The sequence below is a fragment of the Diabrotica virgifera genome, chromosome 7, assembly GCF_917563875.1.
Source record: "Diabrotica virgifera virgifera chromosome 7, PGI_DIABVI_V3a".
Classification (NCBI taxonomy): Eukaryota; Metazoa; Arthropoda; class Insecta; order Coleoptera; family Chrysomelidae; genus Diabrotica; species Diabrotica virgifera.
Genome location: NC_065449.1, coordinates 203,090,381 through 203,112,984, shown reverse-complemented (window position 1 = coordinate 203,112,984; position 22,604 = coordinate 203,090,381). Strand labels below are relative to the sequence as shown.

The 22,604-nt window shown below is 35.0% G+C and overlaps 1 protein-coding gene across 1 annotated transcript; it reads left to right on the top strand.

Annotated features, from left to right (window-relative positions):
* LOC126888817 (cathepsin L-like proteinase) lies at nucleotides 1-22,604 on the top strand. Its single transcript, XM_050657216.1, has 5 exons — nucleotides 1-97; nucleotides 6,584-6,686; nucleotides 13,210-13,566; nucleotides 20,241-20,526; nucleotides 22,099-22,604. Coding segments are annotated over exons 1-5 (1,008 nt in total). The 5' UTR covers nucleotides 1-95; the 3' UTR covers nucleotides 22,359-22,604.

The following is a 22,604-nucleotide window of genomic DNA, read 5'->3' as shown; positions in this document are numbered from 1 at the left end:
GATAAAATTTATCTTTATCTGTATACTTATGATTTATAAGATAAAAAATATAACTACATTCTTCAGTTTTATTTGTTTGGTGCATATTGTTGAAAATGTAAGTTCATATTATTTTTAAGAATTTGTTTAATATATTTTAGTGTGATTTCTGCTACAATTTCTTCTGTATCTCTTCATTTTTTAGTCTACATAATATCTGCAGTTTCTTATGTTTAATTCTTACTAATGGTTTTTTATTTGTATTTAAACATTTTTTTCTACAACCGTGTTAAAAATGCAATTTTTGGCACTCCATACGAGCGTTAAAAATGCTACTTTAAGGCACTAGTTTTTTTTTATGTTTATTAGGCAATCTGTTATAACATATAACAATAGGCACATTTTATCTGAGAAATAATGACATGAAGAGATTGTGACCAGCGCCACACATCTCTATAGAGATAATATTAAATTTATGTATTACATATATTAACTTAGCTACTGTAACAATATTAATGTCTGTGCGGTAAATCTAATGGTGTCTGTCTCTTTAACCGTTTTGTTTCCTGACTGTTGTCTAATAAATTAATTGCAAGCACATTCGCGTGGCTTTCAAGACGTACGATGTATTTTGCACTTAACTCCACTATCACTTCACTGACGGTTTTGGTTTCCAGAGCATTGTAAATATCCCAGTTAGTAACAAACCACGGAGCATCGATTATTGAACGTAACACCTTGGACTGGAATCTCTCAATTATGGATACATTCGACTTGGATGCTGTTCCCCAGAGCTGCAGACCATATGCCCAGACTGATTTGAATATTGTGTTGTAGACTAGCAGTTTATTTCTTGTCGTGAGCTTAGACTTACGCCCTAGAAGCCAATAATGCTTACTAAATTTTATGCCCAGTTGTTTCCGTTTGTTCCATATATGGGTTCTCCAGGTTAATCCCCTGTCCAAGTGCATGCCCAGATATTTTACAGAGGTAACTGAGGGAATTACCTTATTATTTATTGTTACTGTAGGTGATTCACCGTGACATTTTGTAAAAACAATATGGTTTGATTTTTGTTCATTCAATTTAATTCTCCAATTTTGTGCCCATGTATTTATTTGATTTAATACTCTCTGGAGTTTTGCAGCAGCTTCGAAGGGATTTTTGTGTACTGCTAGGATTGCAGTATCGTCTGAAAAGGTAGTGGTCGTTGTATCACGATTTGTGGGTTAGTCGGCTGTGTAAATCAGATACAGTTGTGGTGCCAGAACACTTCCTTGCGGTACCCCTGATCTGATGGGATATAGTTTTGTATAGGCTGACTCAAACTTCACTCGAAAGTATCTTTCTGATAAATACGACTTAAGGAGTGTATATAGTTCCTCTGGTAAGTTCTTTTTCAGTTTATACAACAGTCCTTGATGCCAAACTTTATCAAGAGCCTGGCTAACATCGAGGAATGCTGCTGAACAGTAACTTTTTTCTTCAAATGTTTTATTTATAACGTTGACCACTCTGTGAACTTGTTGAACGGTGCCATGCTCTTTCCTAAAGCCAAATTGGTGGTCGGGTATGATATTTCTGTCGGTTAGTATTTGTAGAAGTCTTTTTTCTATTATTTTTTCCATGATCTGAGACATTACTGGCATTAAACTAATTGGCCGATATGAAGTGGGCTCATTTGGAAGTTTTCCTGATTTTTGTATAAGGATAATTTCCGCAATTTTCCATTGCATTGGGAAGTGTTTTAGCCTTAGTACCGCATTACACAATTGAGTTAGCATTTTAATTGCTTTGGTAGGTAGATTTTTAATTACCTCACCTGTAATTAAGTCATAGCCAGGTGCCTTCTTTTTTATTAGATTATTGTTGATTATGTTTTGAACTTCTTTGGGTGAAGCGTGTAGTGTGTTTTCTCCTGTCGGGGTTTGGTTCTGTAGGAAATTGTAGATTTCTTGATCGTTATTTGTTGCAGCAGCTGGTATAGGTTTGAAAACTTCTTCTAGGTATTCGCCGAAAGTTTCTGCCTTTTCATTGTTTGTTCTGACCCATGTTCCGTTGGATTTTCTAATTGGTGGGATATGACGATGTTGCTGTTTTAATTTTTTTGTAGCCTTCCATAGCGCATAATCGCTGGCATCTGACGGCGTTAAATTTTCTAGGTATTCTTGAACGCTGTTATTTTTTAGTTGTTTTAGTAGTTCCTTCAATTGTCATGCTGCTCTATTGAGCCTTAACTTGTCATCTGGATGTCTAGTTTGCTTCCAAGTTCTACTCAGATACCTTTTTTCAATTATTTTTTCTCTGACATTTATTGGACAATTAATTTTTTGTTTTGCTTTTGTTGGTGGAGGTGTTGATTTCCATGCAGCTTTCTGAATCGTTGTTGTGTAATTTTGGATTTCTTTTTCTAGTTCTTCTGGTGACTTTAGTGATATGTTTAGTTCAATATTTGGTTCAACCCTTTCTCTGAAAGCTTGCCAGTTGGTTTTGTAATTGTGCAACTTGGGCAGAGGCTATTTTTCTTTAATTCCTGAATGTACAGTTGCTACTACAGGAGTATGATCAGACTCTATATCAAAATTTGATTCGATACTTAGATATCCCCTTGAGAAACCTTTTGTAACAAAGAAATCTAAACAGTCGGGAACTTTCTGCGGGTCTGATGGCCAGTATGTAGGCTGATACGTAGACAAATGGTCCAAGTGTTGTTCTGATATGATTTGATGTAGTACCCTGCCTCTTCCAGGAGCGCACAGTCTTGAACCCCAACTAGTATGTTTGGCGTTTTAGTCTCCACCTGCCAGGAAACGGTTACCAAGTTGGTTAAAGAGATTACTTAAAGAATTTTTGTTAGCTCTATAATTTGGTGGGCAGTATACAGCAGCTATCGAGATTGGTCCGATCCAATCTTCTATTTCAATGGAGACTGCTTGTAGATCTGGTTGTTCAATCTTTTGTAAAATATGGTGTTTTATACCCTTTATAATGATTATAGCTGCTCCAGCACTGGCTCTTCTTGCTGCGTCTGGATGGGCAGCATTGTACATTAAATAGTTGGGTATTCTAAAACTATTTTCTGATGTTAAGTGAGATTTAGATATTAGAATTATATCTAGATTGTGAAATTTTAAAAATGCCTCAATTTCATTCTTCCGATTTATGACCCCATTGGCGTTCCATAAAGCTATTTTAAATATTTGAGCCATTAATTGTTGGATTTAGTGTTTTGCTGTACTAGATCTCTCAAATGTCTTATTTCCTTGGTTAGTTCAAGGATTGCTTGCTGTTGCTTTTCTATTTGTTGTTAAGTTGAACGTTTTGTTGCAGGAGATAATTATTTTTCTGTTGAAGGAACGTGGTGAATTGATTGTTTGTTGACTGCGGTAATAACTCTACCCTGTTTATATTTTGCTACTTTAAGGCACTAGTGCTTTAAAAATTTTATGGCACTGCAGTTCGGTATTGACCGTATAGGCAATTTTGATGTAATGTCAAAAAAATATAAAAATGGAATGTCAGTCCAGTTCAAGTAAAAGTTTTTGTAGATATTGTCCTGTAATTACGTTTGTAGAAAAAATATTGTATGATGTGCGTGTTAAAAAGTACATTTTTAAGGCACTCATGTGAATTGCAGAACTCGCTTCGCTCATTCTGCAAACTTTCACATGCGTGCCTTAAACGTGTACTTTTAACACTTATATCATAAATAACTATTAAATTAAAATTAAAAAAATACAATAAGTATGATATTTATAGAAATAAAAGGCAGATATCAAGCACCTAGTTTATTCAATCTTGTCTAAGACTTTCTTTCCTAGAATATCGTCATGGGCGTTTCCTCAAATAAGGAAAGTATCTTAACACAATGTCATAGCATTTGTTTGGTGAGAAAGATGGCTTGGAAAATTAACAAATAACGTAAAACACACACTGGGTAATGGACAAAATAGATCAAATTAATAAATGCCGGTACTACATCATTAACAAGTCGAAGATGATGGAAAAATCATTGTTTTTTTGAACATTGAATATTTTAATCGGTTAAGGTGCAGAAATTAAGAGCAGAATAAATAAAGCAAGAACGATAATTAAATTATTGAACGGAGTTTTATGGAGTACCGAGATAGGGAAACAAAGAAAAATGCGAATATACAACACCATGATTAAGAGCACATTGGTATACGGATCCGAAACATGGAGAATAAAGGAACACCTAAAACGAAAATTAGAAGCTACTAAGATGGACGCCCTAAGAAGAGCAAGTAGAACATCGAGATTGGACCGGGTTAGAAATGAGGAAGTAAAGCGAAGAACGAATTTACAAGAAACGGTTGTAGAATGCATTGAGAAGAAACAATTAACGTGGTACGGACATGTTCAGAGAATGGGGGAGGAAAGACTGCCAAAGAAAATTATGAAATGGATACCCACAGAAAACAGAAAAAGAGGAAGGCCAAGAACGACATGGATACAAGGAGTAAGACGATCAATGATTGTACGATGATTAGAAGATGAAAACTGCAATGATAGAAGATATTGGCAACAAGGCATCGGACAACGTCGGAGGACGTTTTGAACCCGAATTTATATATATATATATTTTAATCTTAAACCCTCCTATGTGTTCTATGCATTAAAATCACATGATTTTAGTTTTTCACCTAAAATCTTCATAAACTCCATATTATATTGATCTCATTTTATGGAATGTCTAGGGGGACAATATTAGAGGTTAGGTACCTTTATTTAAAATTTGAGTTTTAAACTGAATACAGAATGTTTTGTCTTGTATGTGCTCAAGTACACATTTATATCCTTTAGCTGCATTATTTGGGTGCATAATATGAAAAACACCAGAGCAACATGAGAGCGGAGATACCACAAGATTGACACACCAGTATCACAATACCGATTTTTAAGAAAGGACAAAGATCATGCCCGGACAACTACAGAGGAATAACTCTCTTAAATACGACAATGAAGTTATTCACAGGCATACTCAAGGATAAATTGGAATCACAGATAACGAACAGAGAAGAACAGCAAGGATTCAGAAAAGACAGGTCGACGACGGACGCATAATTTGTCATGAAACAAGTGAAAGAGAAGTCGATAGAATATAACAAACCTGCATATATTTGCTTCGTCGACCTAACGAAAGCATTGGACAGCATCAGACTTAGCGATATAATAAAGAAAATTAAACAAAAAAGGATACCGGCAAACATTGTTGACGTCATAAAACAAATGAACAATAACAAAACCACAAAAATTAAAACAAACGACACCACTACGGCCAATATACCAACACCAGGGGGAATCAGGTAGGGAGACAGCCTCAGTTCATTTCTATTCAATATGCTAATGGATGAAATAATAGAAGATGTGTAATCGCTACAACTAGGATACAGACTCGGCCACAGTAGAATCAGTATAGTGTGCTATGCGGATTATGCAGCCCTGATTACAGACAACGAGGATGACCTACAAAGACAACTTTATTGATTCTATCAAGCATATCGACGACTCAATATGAACATATCCATGCAGAAAACAAAATGCACTACCATTGCGAAAGACCCAATTAGATGCAAGCTAGTCGTAGAGGGGAAACCCATAGAACGGCTAAACCAGTTCAAATTTCTAGGTGTAGAGTTATCAAGTTATCATTACCCAGCCAGGGACCTAAGAGGACAAATTAACAAGGCCATTGTCTTGTCCGGATGTTTGAGAGATGTGTTCTGGAATAACCCATAGCAAAGTTAGAAATTATAAAACTTGCATCAGACCTGTTATTACCTATGGCATTGAATCAAGAGAAGACACCAATAAAGCCAAAAGCATGCTAAGGACAGCCGAAATGAAGACACTAAGAGCAATAGCCGGGAAGACAAGAAAAGATAGAATACGAAACAACATCATCAGGAAACAATGTGGCGTGCAAGATGTAGTCAGATGGGGCAGGCAAAGACGAAGAGAATGAATCAGTCATGTACAGTCGGAAAAATGAAATAATACCCATGAACGAACATATAAAACACGCTGTATTTTCCTGTCACCGTGACGCAAAGAAAATTGTCCAGTGCAAGTACATGTAACAATAATTATTACATGTACTTGCGCTGGCCAATTTTTTGTGTGACACGGTGACAGGATAATACAGAGTGTTTTATATATTCGTTCATGGGTATTCTTTCATTTTTCCTACTATAAAAAGAATGGAGGAGCACAGACTACCAAGAATTGCTCTAGAAGGAAAACCAGTAGGCAATCGTCCACCAGGGAGACCACCAAAAAGATGGAGAGATAGCTGGCAGTCTACCTCTCAAGAAATACTTCAACGTCGGAATTAACAGATCGACAGATCTACAACAAGTATAAGAAGAAGAAGAAGAAGACAATATGAAAAACTTTATATCATTTAAAGTGTATGCATGATAGTTTTGTGAAATATGTCGCAGATATTATAAACAGACAAATTTTATCTATATGTAGGACTGCTTGCAGTTTATTTTGTCTTCGAATTAGTCCTGCCATATTTTAGCTAATTTTTATTTGGTTCTGAAACAAATTAATAAGCTTATATCTCAATAATTTTCAGGAAATTTACTGATAATTTTTCGATGAAAACGATAATTATCTTTGCAACTGTCTTTTTGTCAGTTTATGCACTGTCCGATCAAAATGTATGGAATTCATTTAAGGTAAGAAAAATTATAGTCAGTTTAAAACAAAACAAGAATTACAATAATTTTTTCATTTTAATTTTCTCCTTCCGCAGCTCTTCTCTTTTCACAGGTCACTGTTCCTTATTATTATTCACCATTTCTCTCTATCGTGTCTTCTTTACCTAAACCTTTCTCTCTCAAGTTCTCTGTCACACTGTCCTTCCATCTTCATTTCGGATTACCTCTACCTCTCCTTCCAACAACTTCTAACAGCTCTATCCTTCTTTCCTTATAGTTTTTAAACTACAAACCATTGCAGTCCTTGTACTTGAATATTTTTTAAAACTGTAGTAACCCCAGCTCTTTCCCTAATCAAGTCGTTCCTGATCCTGTCCCTTCTAATCTTACCCAGCATCCACCAGAACATTTTCATTTCAACTATCTCCACCTTATTCTCCTAAATCTTCTTCATACGCCACACTTCAACGCTGTACACCAACGCAGGTTTCATTTCTTCTTCTTTAAGTGCCATCTCAGCGGCGGAGGTCGGCAATCATCATAGCTATTCGGATTTTAGAGACGGCTGCTCTGAAATTTCATTTGATGTACATCCGTACCACTCTCTCAGGTTGCGCAGCCACGATATTCTGCATCTTTCCTTGAATCTTTCCCTGCATAATCAATTGGAGCAAGCTGTATCTCTCTCCACGTGTAATATGTCCGAGATATTCCACTTTCCTTGTTTTGATGGTATTTAGGATTTCCATTTCTTTGTTCATATTTCTCAGAACCTCTTTGTTTGTGACGTGTTCTGTCCACGATATTTTCAGAATGCTTCTGTACACCCACAGCTCGAATGATTCTAGTTTTTTCATTGTTGCAGCATTCAAGGTCCATTCCATAAAACGAACTCGAGAAAACGTAGCACCTAGCCAACCTAACTCTTAGCTTCAACTTCAAATCCCTTGTGCAGAGCACTTTTCTCATTTTGTTAAAATTTGCTCGAGCCTTTTCTATTCTGGTTTTGATTTCCTGTAAGTAATCTCCTGTGGAGTTGATCATTGTTCCAAGGTATGTATATTGGTCGACTCGTTCGATATTGGATCCGTTTATGAAGAGATTTTCGTTATTTCTTTGAGTTTTCGATATTCCCATAAACTTTGTTTCCTTAACATTCATTGTTAGCCCGTATTCTTGTCGAAACTCTGCTATTCTGGTCACCAGCCTCTGAAGATTCCCAATATTTTCAGCTAAGATGACAGTGTCATCCGCATATCTAATGTTGTTAACCCGCCAGTGGTCGCTATATGAGATTTTCTCTCACGGTTTCAGAAAATGGCACAGAATTTTTTTTCTGAAAAATTATACGCTCTGTAGTTCCTTCTAGTCTCCTAACTATCCTCCCTCGACAATCTAATAGACTCGTCCGCTTAGATAGTGACTCATTTGACCTAATATCACCCAATTGTTGAGTCAGCGCCCTTCAAGTGAGACATTCTCTCATCAAGCGACCACCCGCGTTACGAACTGTACATAAAAATTAATTTTATTTTGGCACTTAAAACCTGAAATAGTGTAAAAAAAATTGTAGTTATTGTCATCAATCAATTTTTCCAGAGCATTCTTGTTATATTTGTGTGCTGTGCCGTAAATTATCAAGATACGGAGATTGATTAATATTTGCCGCTAGGGCATCTATGCCATTTCGTTCGTTGCAATCCGGGACTGCACGCTGGGGTTTGTTTTGGTTGTATCAGATGTGCCTCCTGATGAGAGACTAATAAGTTTCGAAACCGGTAGGGGTGCTTGCAGCACTCTCTGATTGGACTAGAATATGGTTCGGCTGTGTTTTCGTTTTGCAACGAAATTGAAAATGGTTATTCATTTTTGTTTTACATTTACTCTGTGTGGAGTATGAAGGGAACCATTCTCGTTGGAACTTTACCGCGCTGAGCAGATGGGACGTGAATTGTAAATTGTAGAATTCCCTCATCTTCCTTAGTCTCAGCATCCGTATGGCTTGCAAATTGTAGAAGCCTCGGAGGTGTAACCAGAGAAGGTTCCCATTGTTTTCATTCTGGTGGGGTGTAGAATAGCATTATGTCGTTTTATATGCCATTAGAGTGAAAACTTAGTCTTTTGCTAGCAGTTGCCGCTAGGGCATTTATGCCATTTCGTTCGTTGCAATCCGGGAGTGCACGCTGGGGTTTGTTTTGGTTGGATCAGAGAGAGCAGCATATGTGCCTCCTGATGAGAGACTAATAAGTTTCGAAACCGGTAGGGGTGCTTGCAGCACTCTCTGATTGGACTAGAATATGGTTCGGCTGTGTTTTCGTTTTGCAACGAAATTGAAAATGGTTATTCATTTTTGATTAATATTTGTTTAATTCCGATTATTTCTTTTTATTTTATAATATTATTATCTATATTATGTTATATTATTTTTTTCTTATTATTAGTTAATAAAAAAGTTTAAAAGCTGTTTTAAAAATTTTATTTTGTAAAAAAAGGCAAAATTTGGATATGTGAGAGAAAATCTCACGCGCGACCACTCGCGTAACAATCTACCTAGCGACCAATGCCGGGTTAATGGAAACTCCATTTACCTTTATTCCAGCTGTTTCACCCTCAAGAGGTTTTTTAAGATCTCTTCCGAGTAGCCATTAAAAAAATTGGCGACAACACGCATTCATGTCTCACTCCACGTCTGATTTCAATTTTCTCTGACAGCTGGTCGTTAACACGTACTTTTGCTCGTTGTTTGTAGTATAAATTCGATATAATCCTGAGGTCATTGTAGTCCAGCTTCTCTGATTCCAGGACATGCATTAATTGTTTATGTCGTACTTTGTCGAATGCTTTATTATAGTCAATAAAACAAGCATATATATCTTGATTGACGTACAGGCTCTTTTGTGTAAGTATGTTAAGTAAAAAAAAGCTTCACGAGTTCCCAGGCCTTTGCGAAACCCAAATTGCGTATCATTAATGTCTACGTCCAGTTTATGATATATTCAGTTATGGATGACTTTCAGTAGCAACTTTAGCACATGGGACATCACACTAATGGTGCGGTAGTCGCCGCATTCTCTTGCGTTTTTATTTTTAGGGAGGCAAATAAAGATCGAAGTCAACCATTCTTTGGGTAATGTGCCTGAGCTATAAATTTTGTTTAAGAGTACCACTAAAACATCAATATGCTGCTCATCTATAATTTTTAAAAGGTCGTTAGGAAGCATGTCAGGTCCTGGGCTTTCCCTGTTCTTCATTGTTTTTAACGCATGTATTATTTCTTCCCTTGTAATATCTGGACCTATTTCTCCTCAAGTAAGTTCTATGTGTTCCAGGTACCCTCATTCATCATCGAACAGTTCATCGAAGTATTCTGCCCAACGTTGTACTTTCTCATCGGTCTCTGTTATAGCAACCCCGTCTCTATCCAAAAGTGCACCAGTGAGATTTTGTTTTCTTAGTCCAGCCATTTCAGCCCAGGTCTCACTATACTCTTGTATATATTTTCTTTCAGTTATTCCCCGATTTTTAGATCACAGAGTAGTCCGCTCATTTGCTTCCAGTTAAACCAAGCGTCTGTAGGAGCCAAAGTATTTGACTATTATCATTTTCTGTTATGTAGGAGCCAAGGTATTTAATTTATCCTTCTTCTTCTTGATGTGAATGTCCGTGACGAGTGTTGGCGTTGATCATGGAAATATTTATCTTATATGCAGCACTGCGGAAAAGCTGAACAAGTAGGTTTTAAGGTTCTTTAACCAGGATGTTTTTCTTCTTATTGGACCTCGCTTTTCAAATATTTTCTTTGCAGGATGGCTTGTAGGATGGCCTTGAAAATTCTTCTATTCGTCCTAGTTTTCCTCCAAGTAATTCTATGTCCCCAACCATTCCTGTTACTCCCAACCACATATATACTTCGTTTTTGACCTGCTACCCTTAAGTCCTCCTTCTTCAACAGCCCTTCTCCAACGGAGCAACTTCTCCTTCAACGTTTTTTGCTCTTCTTTGGTTCTGATGGTGTGCCTAATTATCTTTTGAAAAAGTGTGTCTGTACTCTAGTCATACCTTTGCATTTACTGTTTAACAGGTCTTTAGCGACACCTATGTTTCCGGCTGCTTGGAAGGAGAGCTACGTTATACCTGTTTATAAAAATGGGCAAAAGGATAACATTGAAAATTCCACACCTGTAATTTTGAACCAATCAAAATACGTTATTTTGACAGATCACCATGGCAACGGAGGCATTTTATCGGAAATTTTTTGCTCGTGGGGTACCCAACAGCGAATTATAGTGGAAATTTTTTGACGTTTACAATAACAGAACATTTTTGACAGACTGGTTTTTATTTGTTTACATAATTTAGTTTTGATTCATTTTCTATCACTTGTAGTTACTCAAAACTTATGTAAAATTGAAGAATATACTATTTTCCATCTTGAAATGGTATTCCCATGCAACTACAATGAGTAGAAATTACGAATTTGAAAGCCTAAATAATTGCTGACAAAGCTATGGCGCGCTATTAATCTGTTCATGCAGCTTTGGATTTTCAAATGCAAATTTGGTGTGGAATTTTCTTACCGAATACCACGCGAAGTCAAATTAATATCCGGAAATTTTTTTTTGATCATGAATATTTTTAGAAAATTTCCCTCGTCTGCGACTCGAGAAATTTTCAAAATATTCATGATCTCAAAAAAATTTCCGGAAATAATTTGACCTCTAGTGGTATTACTAGTGAAAATTATCGCAGCATATGCATTCAGTCTGCAATACCCAAGCTTTTTGACAGCCTGGTGGCCAAGCAGCTTTCTTGGTTGTGTAACGGATTAATTTCCGATTCGCAGCATGGCTTTCGCATAAAAAGGTCTGCTGCGACGAACTTGGTCAAGTATCAGTCTGACTTATTGTGTCAAATGGAGGATCGTAAACAGATAGATGCCATATACACGGATTTTTCGAAAGCGTTTGATCGTGTTGATCACCAGATACTCTTGGAAAAGCTGGTGTCTGTGGGTTTTGATGTTAACTTTGTCGAGTGGATTAAGAACTCCTCATCGGGGCGTACTCAACGAGTAAAGATTGGTAGCTATTTATCTGAAATTATTACAGTAAGCTCCGGAGTTGCTCAGGGTGGCCATACTTCTCCGCTTCTTTTTATCATCTTTGTTAATGATATAAATAATTGCTTTTTGAATAGTAAATGCTTAATGCTAGCTGATGATCTGAAATTCTGGAGACCTGTGGATGGTTTGTTGGACCAGGCGTTGTTGCAGGAGGATCTTGATAGACTGCAGGAGTGGTGTGTTCGAAACAAACTTTTCTTGAATGCCAGGAAATGCTGTTTTATAAGCTTCTTTCGGAAAGTCAGTAGAATTGAATCAGGTTACATCATTAATAATCAGCCACTTGAATATGTATCTTCCGTTAGGGATTTGGGTGTTGTTTTGGATGAGAAGCTTTCTTTTGTGGAGCATATAAATGCTGTATCTGTGAAGGCATCTAAACTTTTGGGATTTGTTACAAGAAATTGCAAATTCTTCTCTATTGAATCTACTAGGCTTGTTTACTGTAGCTTAGTAAGGTCCCTCTTGAAGTACAGTTCTGTGGTTTGGTCACCCTATTTCCAGACTCATATTGATACTATCGAGAGAATACAACATAGATTCTTGAGATCATGTGCTTACTATACACAAACTATCATTGTCAATCACGATTATTCTTTTCTTGAACAACAGTTGTCCCTACCTCCACTTAAGGTACGCCGTGACATAGCAGGTGCTGTTTTCATTTTTAGGATCATAAATGGACTTATAGATTCTCCCAATCTTTTAAGTCCGATTAATTTTAATGTTCCTTATCAAGCTCTCCGTTACCATAATATGTTTAAAATACCTTTCCATAGAACATTGTATGGCGTTCACAACCCACTTGATAGGTATATGGGATTGTTAAATAATTACGAACTTGATTTATTTAATATAACTCTAAATCAATTAAAAAGATCTCTTGCTCTGTGATGTTATTTTTATACCCTTAAGTGTTATGTTTGTATGTTGTATATTTTTTTGTAGTCAATATTTATGTTATATATTAATTTTCGTGACATGAAATTTTTCAGTGTTTTTATACTTTTCTAACTCTCTATTTTTTAGATTAATTAAGTCATATTTAACACATTGAATTTATTATTACCTTTTGGAAATGTATTAATATTTAACTGTAATTTTTCTGTTAATGGGGTTATCCCGTATAATAATAAATAAATAAATCTTCTCTACTAACATATATTTAATACCATTTTAGTGTCATATATTTGAGGTTCACATTTAGCCCAAAACTCAAGTCCTCTTACTATGTTTTTGATTGACTTTCTTACTAGAGTTCCTTCTATTAAAGTGACGTTTTCAACCCAAATTTATATCTTCTAAATTTTAACTATTTATCGACAGAGTCTGTAATACTAACCTGATTACTGCATGGTCTAGTAGTTTATTATTACTCTTTTCTATATATAAGATGTAGAAACGCTTTTTATTTTTTAGGTAAATTTCTCTAGAAGTTATAAAGTAAAAGAAGACAAACTACGTTTTCTAATATTTAAAAAAAATTTGCGTGAAATTGAAAAACACAATGTAAAATACCATCGCGGGGAATCCTCCTACTATTTGAAAATTACTGAGTTCGCTGACTGGACTGACGAAGAATTTAATAGGTTGATTAAGAGAAATAATACTTCCATAAATGAGTTGCTTGAAAATGTTGAACGTAGAGTTAATTTGGAAGTTAGCGATGATGATCTTCCAACATCTATAGATTGGAGAACGAAAAATGCCGTTACATCTGTTAAAAGTGTTTTTGACTTTGATCTAATCTGTTGTGCTGGTTACGCTTTCAGTGCTGTAAGTATAATATATTTTATGTCATACCGGTTTAATCTTGTGTATGTATTATTTAGTTACGAACCAATAATGAACCATTACCCGGGGGTTTTGGTGGTCACTGAGCACAAATTTTATGTTATATCATTCAAAATCAGTAAATAACCATTTCTTGGGGATTTTGGAGGTCGCTGAGCACGAATTTCATAACGACGATGGTCTCCGAGGTACCTGGTGCTCATGGTGAAACTTGTTGCCTGGAGTTTTATGTTATAATCATTCAGAACCAGCCAATGACCATTAATCGGGGGTTTTGGGGGCTGCTGAGCACGGATTTCATGTTGAAAATCGTATTCCAAGGTACCTGGTGTTCAGAGTGGAACTCGTCGCCTGGATTTTTATGTTATAATCATTCAAAATCAGTCGATAGCCATTACTCGGGGGGTTTTTAGGGGTCGCTAAATATGAATATTTCAATAGTAAACGATGTACCTCGGAAACCATTGTCGTCATGAAATTCGTACTCATTGACCACCAAAACCCCCCGAATATTGGTTATTTACTTATTTTAATTATAACATAAAACTCCAGGTGACGAGTTTCTTCCTACGCATCAGGTAACTTGAAGACCGTCACCGACATGAAATTCGTACTCAGCGATACCCAAAACCCCCCGAGTAATGGTTATTGACTGATTTTGAATGATTATAAAATAAAGCTCCATTCGATGAATTCCACCCTGTACACCAGGTACCTCGGAGAGCATCGCCGGCATGAAGTTCGTTCTCAATGACCGCAAAAACCCCCCGAGTAATGGTTATCGAGTGATTTTGAATGATTATAAGATAAAAATTCCAGACGACGAGTTCCACCCTGGGCACCAGGTGCTTTGGAGTCCATCGCCAAGATGAAATTCGTGTTCAACGACCTCCAAAACCCACGAGTATAAAAATTGTACTCATTTCCAGTGGCGGCTCGTGGCCTTGGAGACAGGGTCGGCAAGGTTTTTTTGTCTCCTCATATAGGTATACCATCAAACTAAAAGGCTTAAATCATCATAGGAGATTTTGTTGTTTTTTGTTTTTTTTTTATTTGATGTACTTGAATTCTCTCTTGTTTCATGGTGTTTCGACAATACGTGTTGATTCTTTTGAGACAAGATAAATCCCGTTTATTTGAGGCAGAAATTGGTGGTAATAAGAAAATTGATGGACAGTTTGATGTAATGAATTGCAGTACTTACTACATAAAATTATACATACATATTTTGTAACTTATCCCACTTTCTGAAAATATTTAGATCGGCATAATTTTTAAGTGCCTAACTTGTAACAATAAATATCTTGGAAATTCTTTGGCGAAGGTAACTTTTAAATTTTGAATCGTCAAAGAGGTCAAAAATTTGCAAATCTTCAAAATTCGAAAAACGAGTATCTATTTGTATATAATAGTAGGTATCCAAAATTTCAAGATATACCTACTCGTTTTTCGAGATATGTATCATGTCGTTGTCTTTTTTGGGATGGTTCGGAAATATCAAGCGAATCCAAAACGTCACTGCGTATATATTGGAAGCTACTATTATTACAAAAATCTCTGAGATTTTGCACCAGCTTTCGTATTCTATTTTTGGAATTAATAATGTCAGTTGATGATTTTGAACAACAATTAATATCTTGGGCAAACTCTGTCTTAAAAATATTTAAAAGAATATTAAAAGAGTAATTATATAATAAAGTTCTCAAGGATTGCTTCACGGATCGAGGTATCGCCACTTTCAAATTCGTCGCCTTCGATAGTAAAATCAAAAATTTCCAAAAGCTGTTCAAGAAAATCTGCTACAGATACTAAAACTACCAGAGATATGAGATAATCTGCTTAGATAAAACTAACCGAGATTTAAAATTTCATCGCGTCTGACAAACTGTTCGCTTTTTTTCGAAACAAATTTGTTCTAAAGCAGTAGTCCGTGGTGAGCTAAACTGGCAAGAAAAGACGATGGTATCATGCAAAACTAAATTCATTATATGCGCATAATAGTGAGTAAATAAAGTTTGTGATGCAATAGTTTTAACTTTTGCCTGGAGACCATTCAATTCACCACACATCACAGCAACGCCGTCATAAGATTGCCCCAGTTTGCCCTACCAATTTATTTTTGATATCAAAAAATTTTAATCTGTTCTTTAAAACACCAAAAATCTATTCTGCCTTATTGCTTTTACTCACGTCTCTAAAACCTAAAAACCTCTCATAATATTTAATATTACCACGTAACGCGTACCGAACAACAATAATTGATAATTGTGAATGACATGATAATCAGAAGTTTCATCCACTTCCAGCGAAAAGCAAATGGTTTTCTAAATCTCAGATTCAATAACGTTATTCAAAATGTAACTATTTGATTATGTATATTAGTTCATTCTGTATTACGAATACACTTCGAATCAGAAAGTAAATATTTCTAAAACAATTTTATTAATTCTCTATAATTACTTTGAGTTTTAACAAATGCTTCGATCAATCATGTCCACTAAATGATAATTCCTGACAACTTAAAAAAATTACAATATCAATTAAACGACGTAAAACGGCGTGATTATTTTTGACAATTTCTGTCGATGATTCCAAATGAAACACCGACCGGCAGACTTAAAATGTGCCGTACCTGCCGCTTATGCCTACGGAGAGAATGTATGTTCGCTTGCTCATCGACTTGTTATTTCGTTGAGTTTTACGTGTAAATCGTCAAGCTACGGATGAGTTGAGTACGGCTAGCCGAAAAGTCAGATGAATGGCTCGGATCATTCATTTTTTGAGAAGTCTGTTATGCGCAGGGATCACTTAACGCTCGGATTGATCAAATCCTTTTAAAAACCATGAATAAAATTTAGTCTGTATTATATGACAGATTTTTTTTACTTCACAGATACAAATATTAAAAAAATCTATATCTATAAATGTGTGGGTCGGCACTGCCGACCCTGCCGACCCTGACCGGCCGCCGCTGCTCATTTCTGTCAATATTTTCTGAGTAATAAATTTTTCATTTTTCATTCCTTCGAGATGCACTTTGAATGCATTTTTCTTATGGAAATCTTCATCTCCCGGAGGTCAATTTAGTTCAAAAACTGTCCTGACACTCTCCTTGATCGAATGCAAAAACGTTGCATGACGATTCATTTTACTGCACAAAATTCCTAGATTTTGGGCTTTTTAATACTTCGTTGCTTCGCCTAACAGTCACCATTTGCATGAGTATTTTGAAGTGTACCTGTCGTGAGCATTTTTCCACTTACAATGTTGTTAAAAATGCGTTTATATTCGTTACTTGTAATACTAAACGTTTTTATAGATTTGGCAACATCCAGCAACGTCACATGTAATTATCAATATGGCGTTCTTAAGAAGTGTATAAAATTCGATTTTCAAAGTCGTTTTTTATAACGAATGGATAATCCGCAATTTTTTTTTTCGAAAATAGCTTAAAATAATGTATATATTCGTATTTTCCAAAAAAGTTTGCTCAGAGCGGATGAGTATTAACACGTACGGCACCCCAATAATGGTTTATTGGGGTGCCGTATCATTGGGTAGTGTATTATTTTCTACATCCATTGTTGAAATTTAGCGTATTCTTGTACCTACGTTTTGTTGAATTTTTTCGGTAACAGATTCTCAGTCGCTTTTTTGTTTTTTTTTTAACTATTTCTTCAGAAATATCGAATGTCTTTCATTCTGACTTTTTTTGGCAATGTCACATAGAAAAACTTTGTTTAGGTTAATAACAAATTGCTAACCAACATCACTTTCCTAGCAACGGTACTAAATACCTGCTGCGATACAATATTACTTCTAATTAATATAAAATAAAATTAAAACTTTAATTGATGCAATGAACCGGTATGACATAAAGTTTGGTATGCAACACGTGCATTATTAGATTGTTTATACCTTCGGGCGACATATAAACTCGAGGACCTTAGGCCCTCGAGTTTATAAGCTTGTCGCCCTTAGGGTATATACATCTATTCAATGCCCTTGATACATAAATAACTATTATTATTTATTTTTTTATTTCGAATTAACGTATTTCGACATCTTTGGTCATTGACACGGAAACTAATGTTTACAAAAGTACATAGCTATGAATATTTACATTACACATACTTAAACATAAAGAAAAATAATTAAAGAGTAACAATATTATGTGAATTAAATTTTGTTAAACAATTTTGTCTTTAGTCTATTACACTTTTGAGTCGGCTTGAATCCGACGACGTAATAGGCATAAGGACAAAGACAAGAAGAAGAAGAAGAAGAAGAAGAAGAAGAAGAAGAAGAAGAAGAGTCGGCTTGAACAGATGAGAAGTTCTTTTAAATTGTTGTTTATATTTTTGGCAGAGCGATTGGCTTGGGAGTGTTAACATTTTTTGAGAATGTGCTTGACGGTGATAACATGTGAGAAGAGTATTCTTGCAGTGGGAGCATAACTGTTGGTCTGTTGAGGACAAAAAATGACCGTGCGTCAAATGTGTTAGTCTATGATCCGAATATGGATCGATCTGGTCGATCTGTATCCATCTGCTTTCTGGATGAAACATTTTTTTAAATTAATTTCATACATAGACAAATATTTCTAGCATGGGTTGCCTATCAAAATCGTGTCTTAGCTATCCTTAAAGGGGGGGGGGGGCGTAGGGGTTGAAATCAATATTTCAAGAACATTTTTTTGAAAGTATGGTAGAATTAATGTATTTTTAAATTAAATAAGCATATTTAGTACAATTCATAGATTATTCAAGAAAAAATTCAAGGAAAACTAGATATTGAAAAATAAGCCAACGGTGGCAAATTTCTGAAGATACCTCAAAATACAATGAATTTTGCGGTGGACATCAGAACTTATCATTGGATCATGGTAAAAAAATTCAAAAATATTTTATTAGATGATGAGTTTTTCGAGATAACGCTAACAAGTTTTTTAGTTTTATCGTCTTTTGACTTTTTGATATCACTCAGAAGTCAAAACAACGAATTTTTTTTTGCAAAAAAGGGTAAAAATTAACATATTTATTATTGTTAAACAAAAAAAGAGCATAAAACAAAAAAGATATCGACAGCTTTACCTCAAGGAATGTCTAAAGAAAATATATGAAAAATTCCAGGTGTGTCGGTCACATAGCTTTTGAGTTAAAATGTCTACAGTCTTTGAAAAAAGCAATTTTGAGGAAAAAGGTTTTAAAGTATTATCAACCTTTATTTTCAATTGCTTTTTTGGTTGTCAAATCGTAAAATGATGCACACCGGAATATAATTTTGAATCACGGAATAATTTACAAAAGGAAATGAGAAAAGTTGTTGACCGCTGTTCCCTACGTTCAAATGTGCTGGCGCGAATCTGCTGCAATGCGAGTCGAAGATATGGATATTTAACACTGTCTCCCTACCTCCCTACTTCAACTCGCTTTGAAACAAGTTTTCGCCAGCGCGCTTTAGCGTAGTAAGAAACGGTCAACAGCTGTTCTCATTTTCTTTTGTAAATTACCCCGCGATTCAAAAACATATTCCGGTGTGCTTCACTTTACGATTTGACAGACAAAAAAGAAATTGAAAAAAAAGTTGACAATACTTTAAACGCTTTTTGCTCAAAACTTCTCTTTTCAAACCCTGTAGACATGTAACTTAAAAACTACTTGACCAACCCACCTGGAATTTTGTATGTACTTTCTTTAGACATCCCTTAAGGTAACACTGTCGATATATTTTTGGTTTTGTGCTTATTTTTTTGTTTCACAATAATAAATATGTTGATTTTCACCATTTTTTGGTTGTTTCACAAAAAAATTCGTTGGTTTGACTTCTGAGTGATATCAAAAGGTCAAAATTCGATAAAACTAAAAATCTCGACAGCATTACGTCTAGAAACTCATAAGCTAATAAAATCTTTTCGAATTTTTTGTTTACCATGATCCAACGATGAGTTCTGATGTCCACCGCAAAAGTCATTGTTTTTTGAGCTGTCTTTAAAAATTTGCCGCCGTTGGCTTATTTTTCAATATTTTTCGTTGAATTTTTTTCTACCATATTTTCAAACGAAATGTGCTTGAAATATTGATTTCTACCCCTACGGAACGGTCCCCCTTTAAAAATAGCTATGACACGATTTTGATAGGCAACCCATGCTAGAAATATTTGTCTATGCATGAAATTTAAGAAAAAAAAATGTTTTATCTGGAAAGCCGATATGGTATAGATGGGTAAGTTGGATGTAGATGCCTCTTTTGCAGCACTGTCAGCAATCTCATTTCCTTGGATGCCGATATGAGAAGGGACCCATGTTATTGGTATTGAAGTTCCCCCAGGAATAGTGGAGATGGATCAATTCTAGTATTTTTTGCAGTGATGTTGATTGAAAATATTGACTAGCGAGTGAACTGCTTGCAAGAAATCGGTGCACAGAGCTACACTTTGATGACCATAAAAAGAAAATTTGAGGGCTTTAGAAATTTATTTTAAACGCATTAAAAAATACATATTATACGATATTAATACTATTCTTACATTGACATGCTTTTATATTTATTTATTTTTTATATTTTTATTCATTTTATTAGATACATATATATTTATTTTATTTTTTTATATTTATATTTATTTATCTTGTGTAATTTATTATTTCGATCATATAGTGCGGATCACTTGAAGGACAACTTGCCATACATAGCAATCAGCTTGTCAACCTAAGTGCACAAGAACTGTTGGACTGTTCTAGTTGGAACCAAGGATGTGAAAGTGGAATGGCGACTTGGTCGTTTTATGACGTAGAAGCACAAGGTTTATGCTCAGAAGAGCAATATCCATATAAAGGTCTCGATGCAGACTGTTTAAAAGATGTAATCACAAGTCCAACTCTTGCTAAAACTAAAGAGCATGTAGAACTCAATGCAAATGAAACTACGCTTTATAATGCTGTGGGTGAGTTACACACTTCTATAGTCAAACCTGTCAATGGCATGTGTTAACAGCCACCTGTCAAAAGCGGCCACCTTTACTAGATTTTCAAAATTATTCAAACCAACTATATTATGTGGACTCGCTTATTTATGACCTGGTATATACGGGCGTGACCAAATAATCTCAAATCATAAAAATTTACCTGCTAATACCGGCCAAAATATGTTTGTCAGTTTGTTGATGTAAATCCTTAATACTATTTATTACATATTGTATCTATCTAAAAAGGAATTTAATAACCTGCATAATTAGGGTTGGCGATAGAAAGGTTCTTAAGTTGCTATAGTTATATCGCAAAAGAGAAAGCGATTGTCGCTAAGAGACCAAATAAATATAATCATTGAAAGTAGAAAGTATGGTTTAAGTTCGCGAAAATTGGCCGAAAAGTATGCGGTTGGAAAAACTCAAATTGACGATAGTACAAAAATAAATGCATTTCACTTACCAAATTAAGATTCACAAACTTAACTAACAGATATGGTGACACAAATGACATTTCTTCTTTAGCAGCGGGCGCAAATGAGAGTCTTCGCACCTTAATGTAAAACGCAAAAGTAAATAGATTTGAGAAAGTATGCATTTTTATCGAAAATATTTAAATGGTTAGAAGACACGTTACTTAGCGTTTTGTGGCTGGTCGAAATAGATGAAACTTTTACTCACCTAACGGCACACTTTTCGGTATCTTTTTAAGGGATTAGTCTCTACATTTGAAAATAGAAGCAAACGACTAATTCGTCAAAACGTAACGAGTATTTATACAGGAATTCATAATAGCGTCATAAACCGAGCAAGAAATAAAATATTTAGGTAATAATTACACTGGGTGGTAACAATATAATGGGGATTTTATTAACGCGACAGACAAAATGATTTCGTGAGAAAATACTTACAACAATTTAACTCATGTACAAGGTGACTGTTATTTAATAAATTAATTGGCAATTGGACAATATGTAACGTATCTGATTTTTGAGACCTAAAAATATATCTAACAAGATTATGGCTACTATAATATTGTAATAGGCGATATATTATATCAACGGCTAATAATTAAAAGCTGTTTTTGTGAGTCCAGTGGAACCTCAATAAGTCGGATTAATGGTGACCGCGGCCGATCCGGGTTATCAAATATCCGGGTTAACCGGAGAATATGGTAAAAATTAATAAACTACATATAAATAATAAACAAATACACATTATAATTGCAAAAACATGAAATACATATAAACAATACATCTAAATTACGTACAGTTGTATACAGTATTGTTTATTTCTTCTTAAAAAACTCAAAAAATGTTTGTTTTGTCTGATGAAAATCGGTCCGGGTTAGCCGGACTTCCGGATTATCGGAGGCCGACTTATCGGAGTTCCACTGTACTACTAATTTCTGCCTTTTTCAATTTACTTGTACTTACTTGACATTATTTTGCCTAAAGAAATTGACTTAAAAATTAATATTTTTATGGAAATTGTTGGAAGGTTTATCTGTTTTGACAGGTTAGAAAATAATAATTATTTTTTTTGTTTTAGCTACTATTGGACCAATAAGTTCTCTTATCAATGGTACTAACTTACGATTTTTTGGAGGTGGAATTTACGATGCCGAGTGCGAAGGTTTTCCAAATATAGACGTTCTTGTTGTCGGATATGACACCAGTGATGGAGTAGATTATTGGATTTTAAAAAATTCATGGGGTATCTCATGGGGGGAAGAAGGTTATATTAGGATACCTCGTAATAAAAATCAGTGTGGAATTATGTACCTGAATTCTTATCCAGTATTAAATTAGCAAATAATACGACTACAGTCGGAAAAATGAAAGAATACCCATGAACGATCACATCAATCACTTATTTTGTATTTGCTGTGCTTTTCTATAAATAACAAACGTTTGTTATAGAAAAAGACAGCAAATACAAAATAAGTAATTGATGTGATCGTTCATCGACATTCTTTCATTTTTCCGACTGTAGATAATATAAATTCATGTCTGTTAAAAAGCTCTTTTAATAAAATATAATATATTATAGAAAAA

What these genes read in the sequence shown, in the direction of transcription:
- LOC126888817 (XM_050657216.1), top strand. An exon ending in ATGTATGGAATTCATTTAAG is followed by an intron (nt 6,687 to 13,209) that starts GTAAGAAAAATT and finishes TTTATTTTTTAG; the next exon opens with GTAAATTTCTCTAGAAGTTA. An exon ending in CTGGTTACGCTTTCAGTGCT is followed by an intron (nt 13,567 to 20,240) that starts GTAAGTATAATA and finishes TCGATCATATAG; the next exon opens with TGCGGATCACTTGAAGGACA.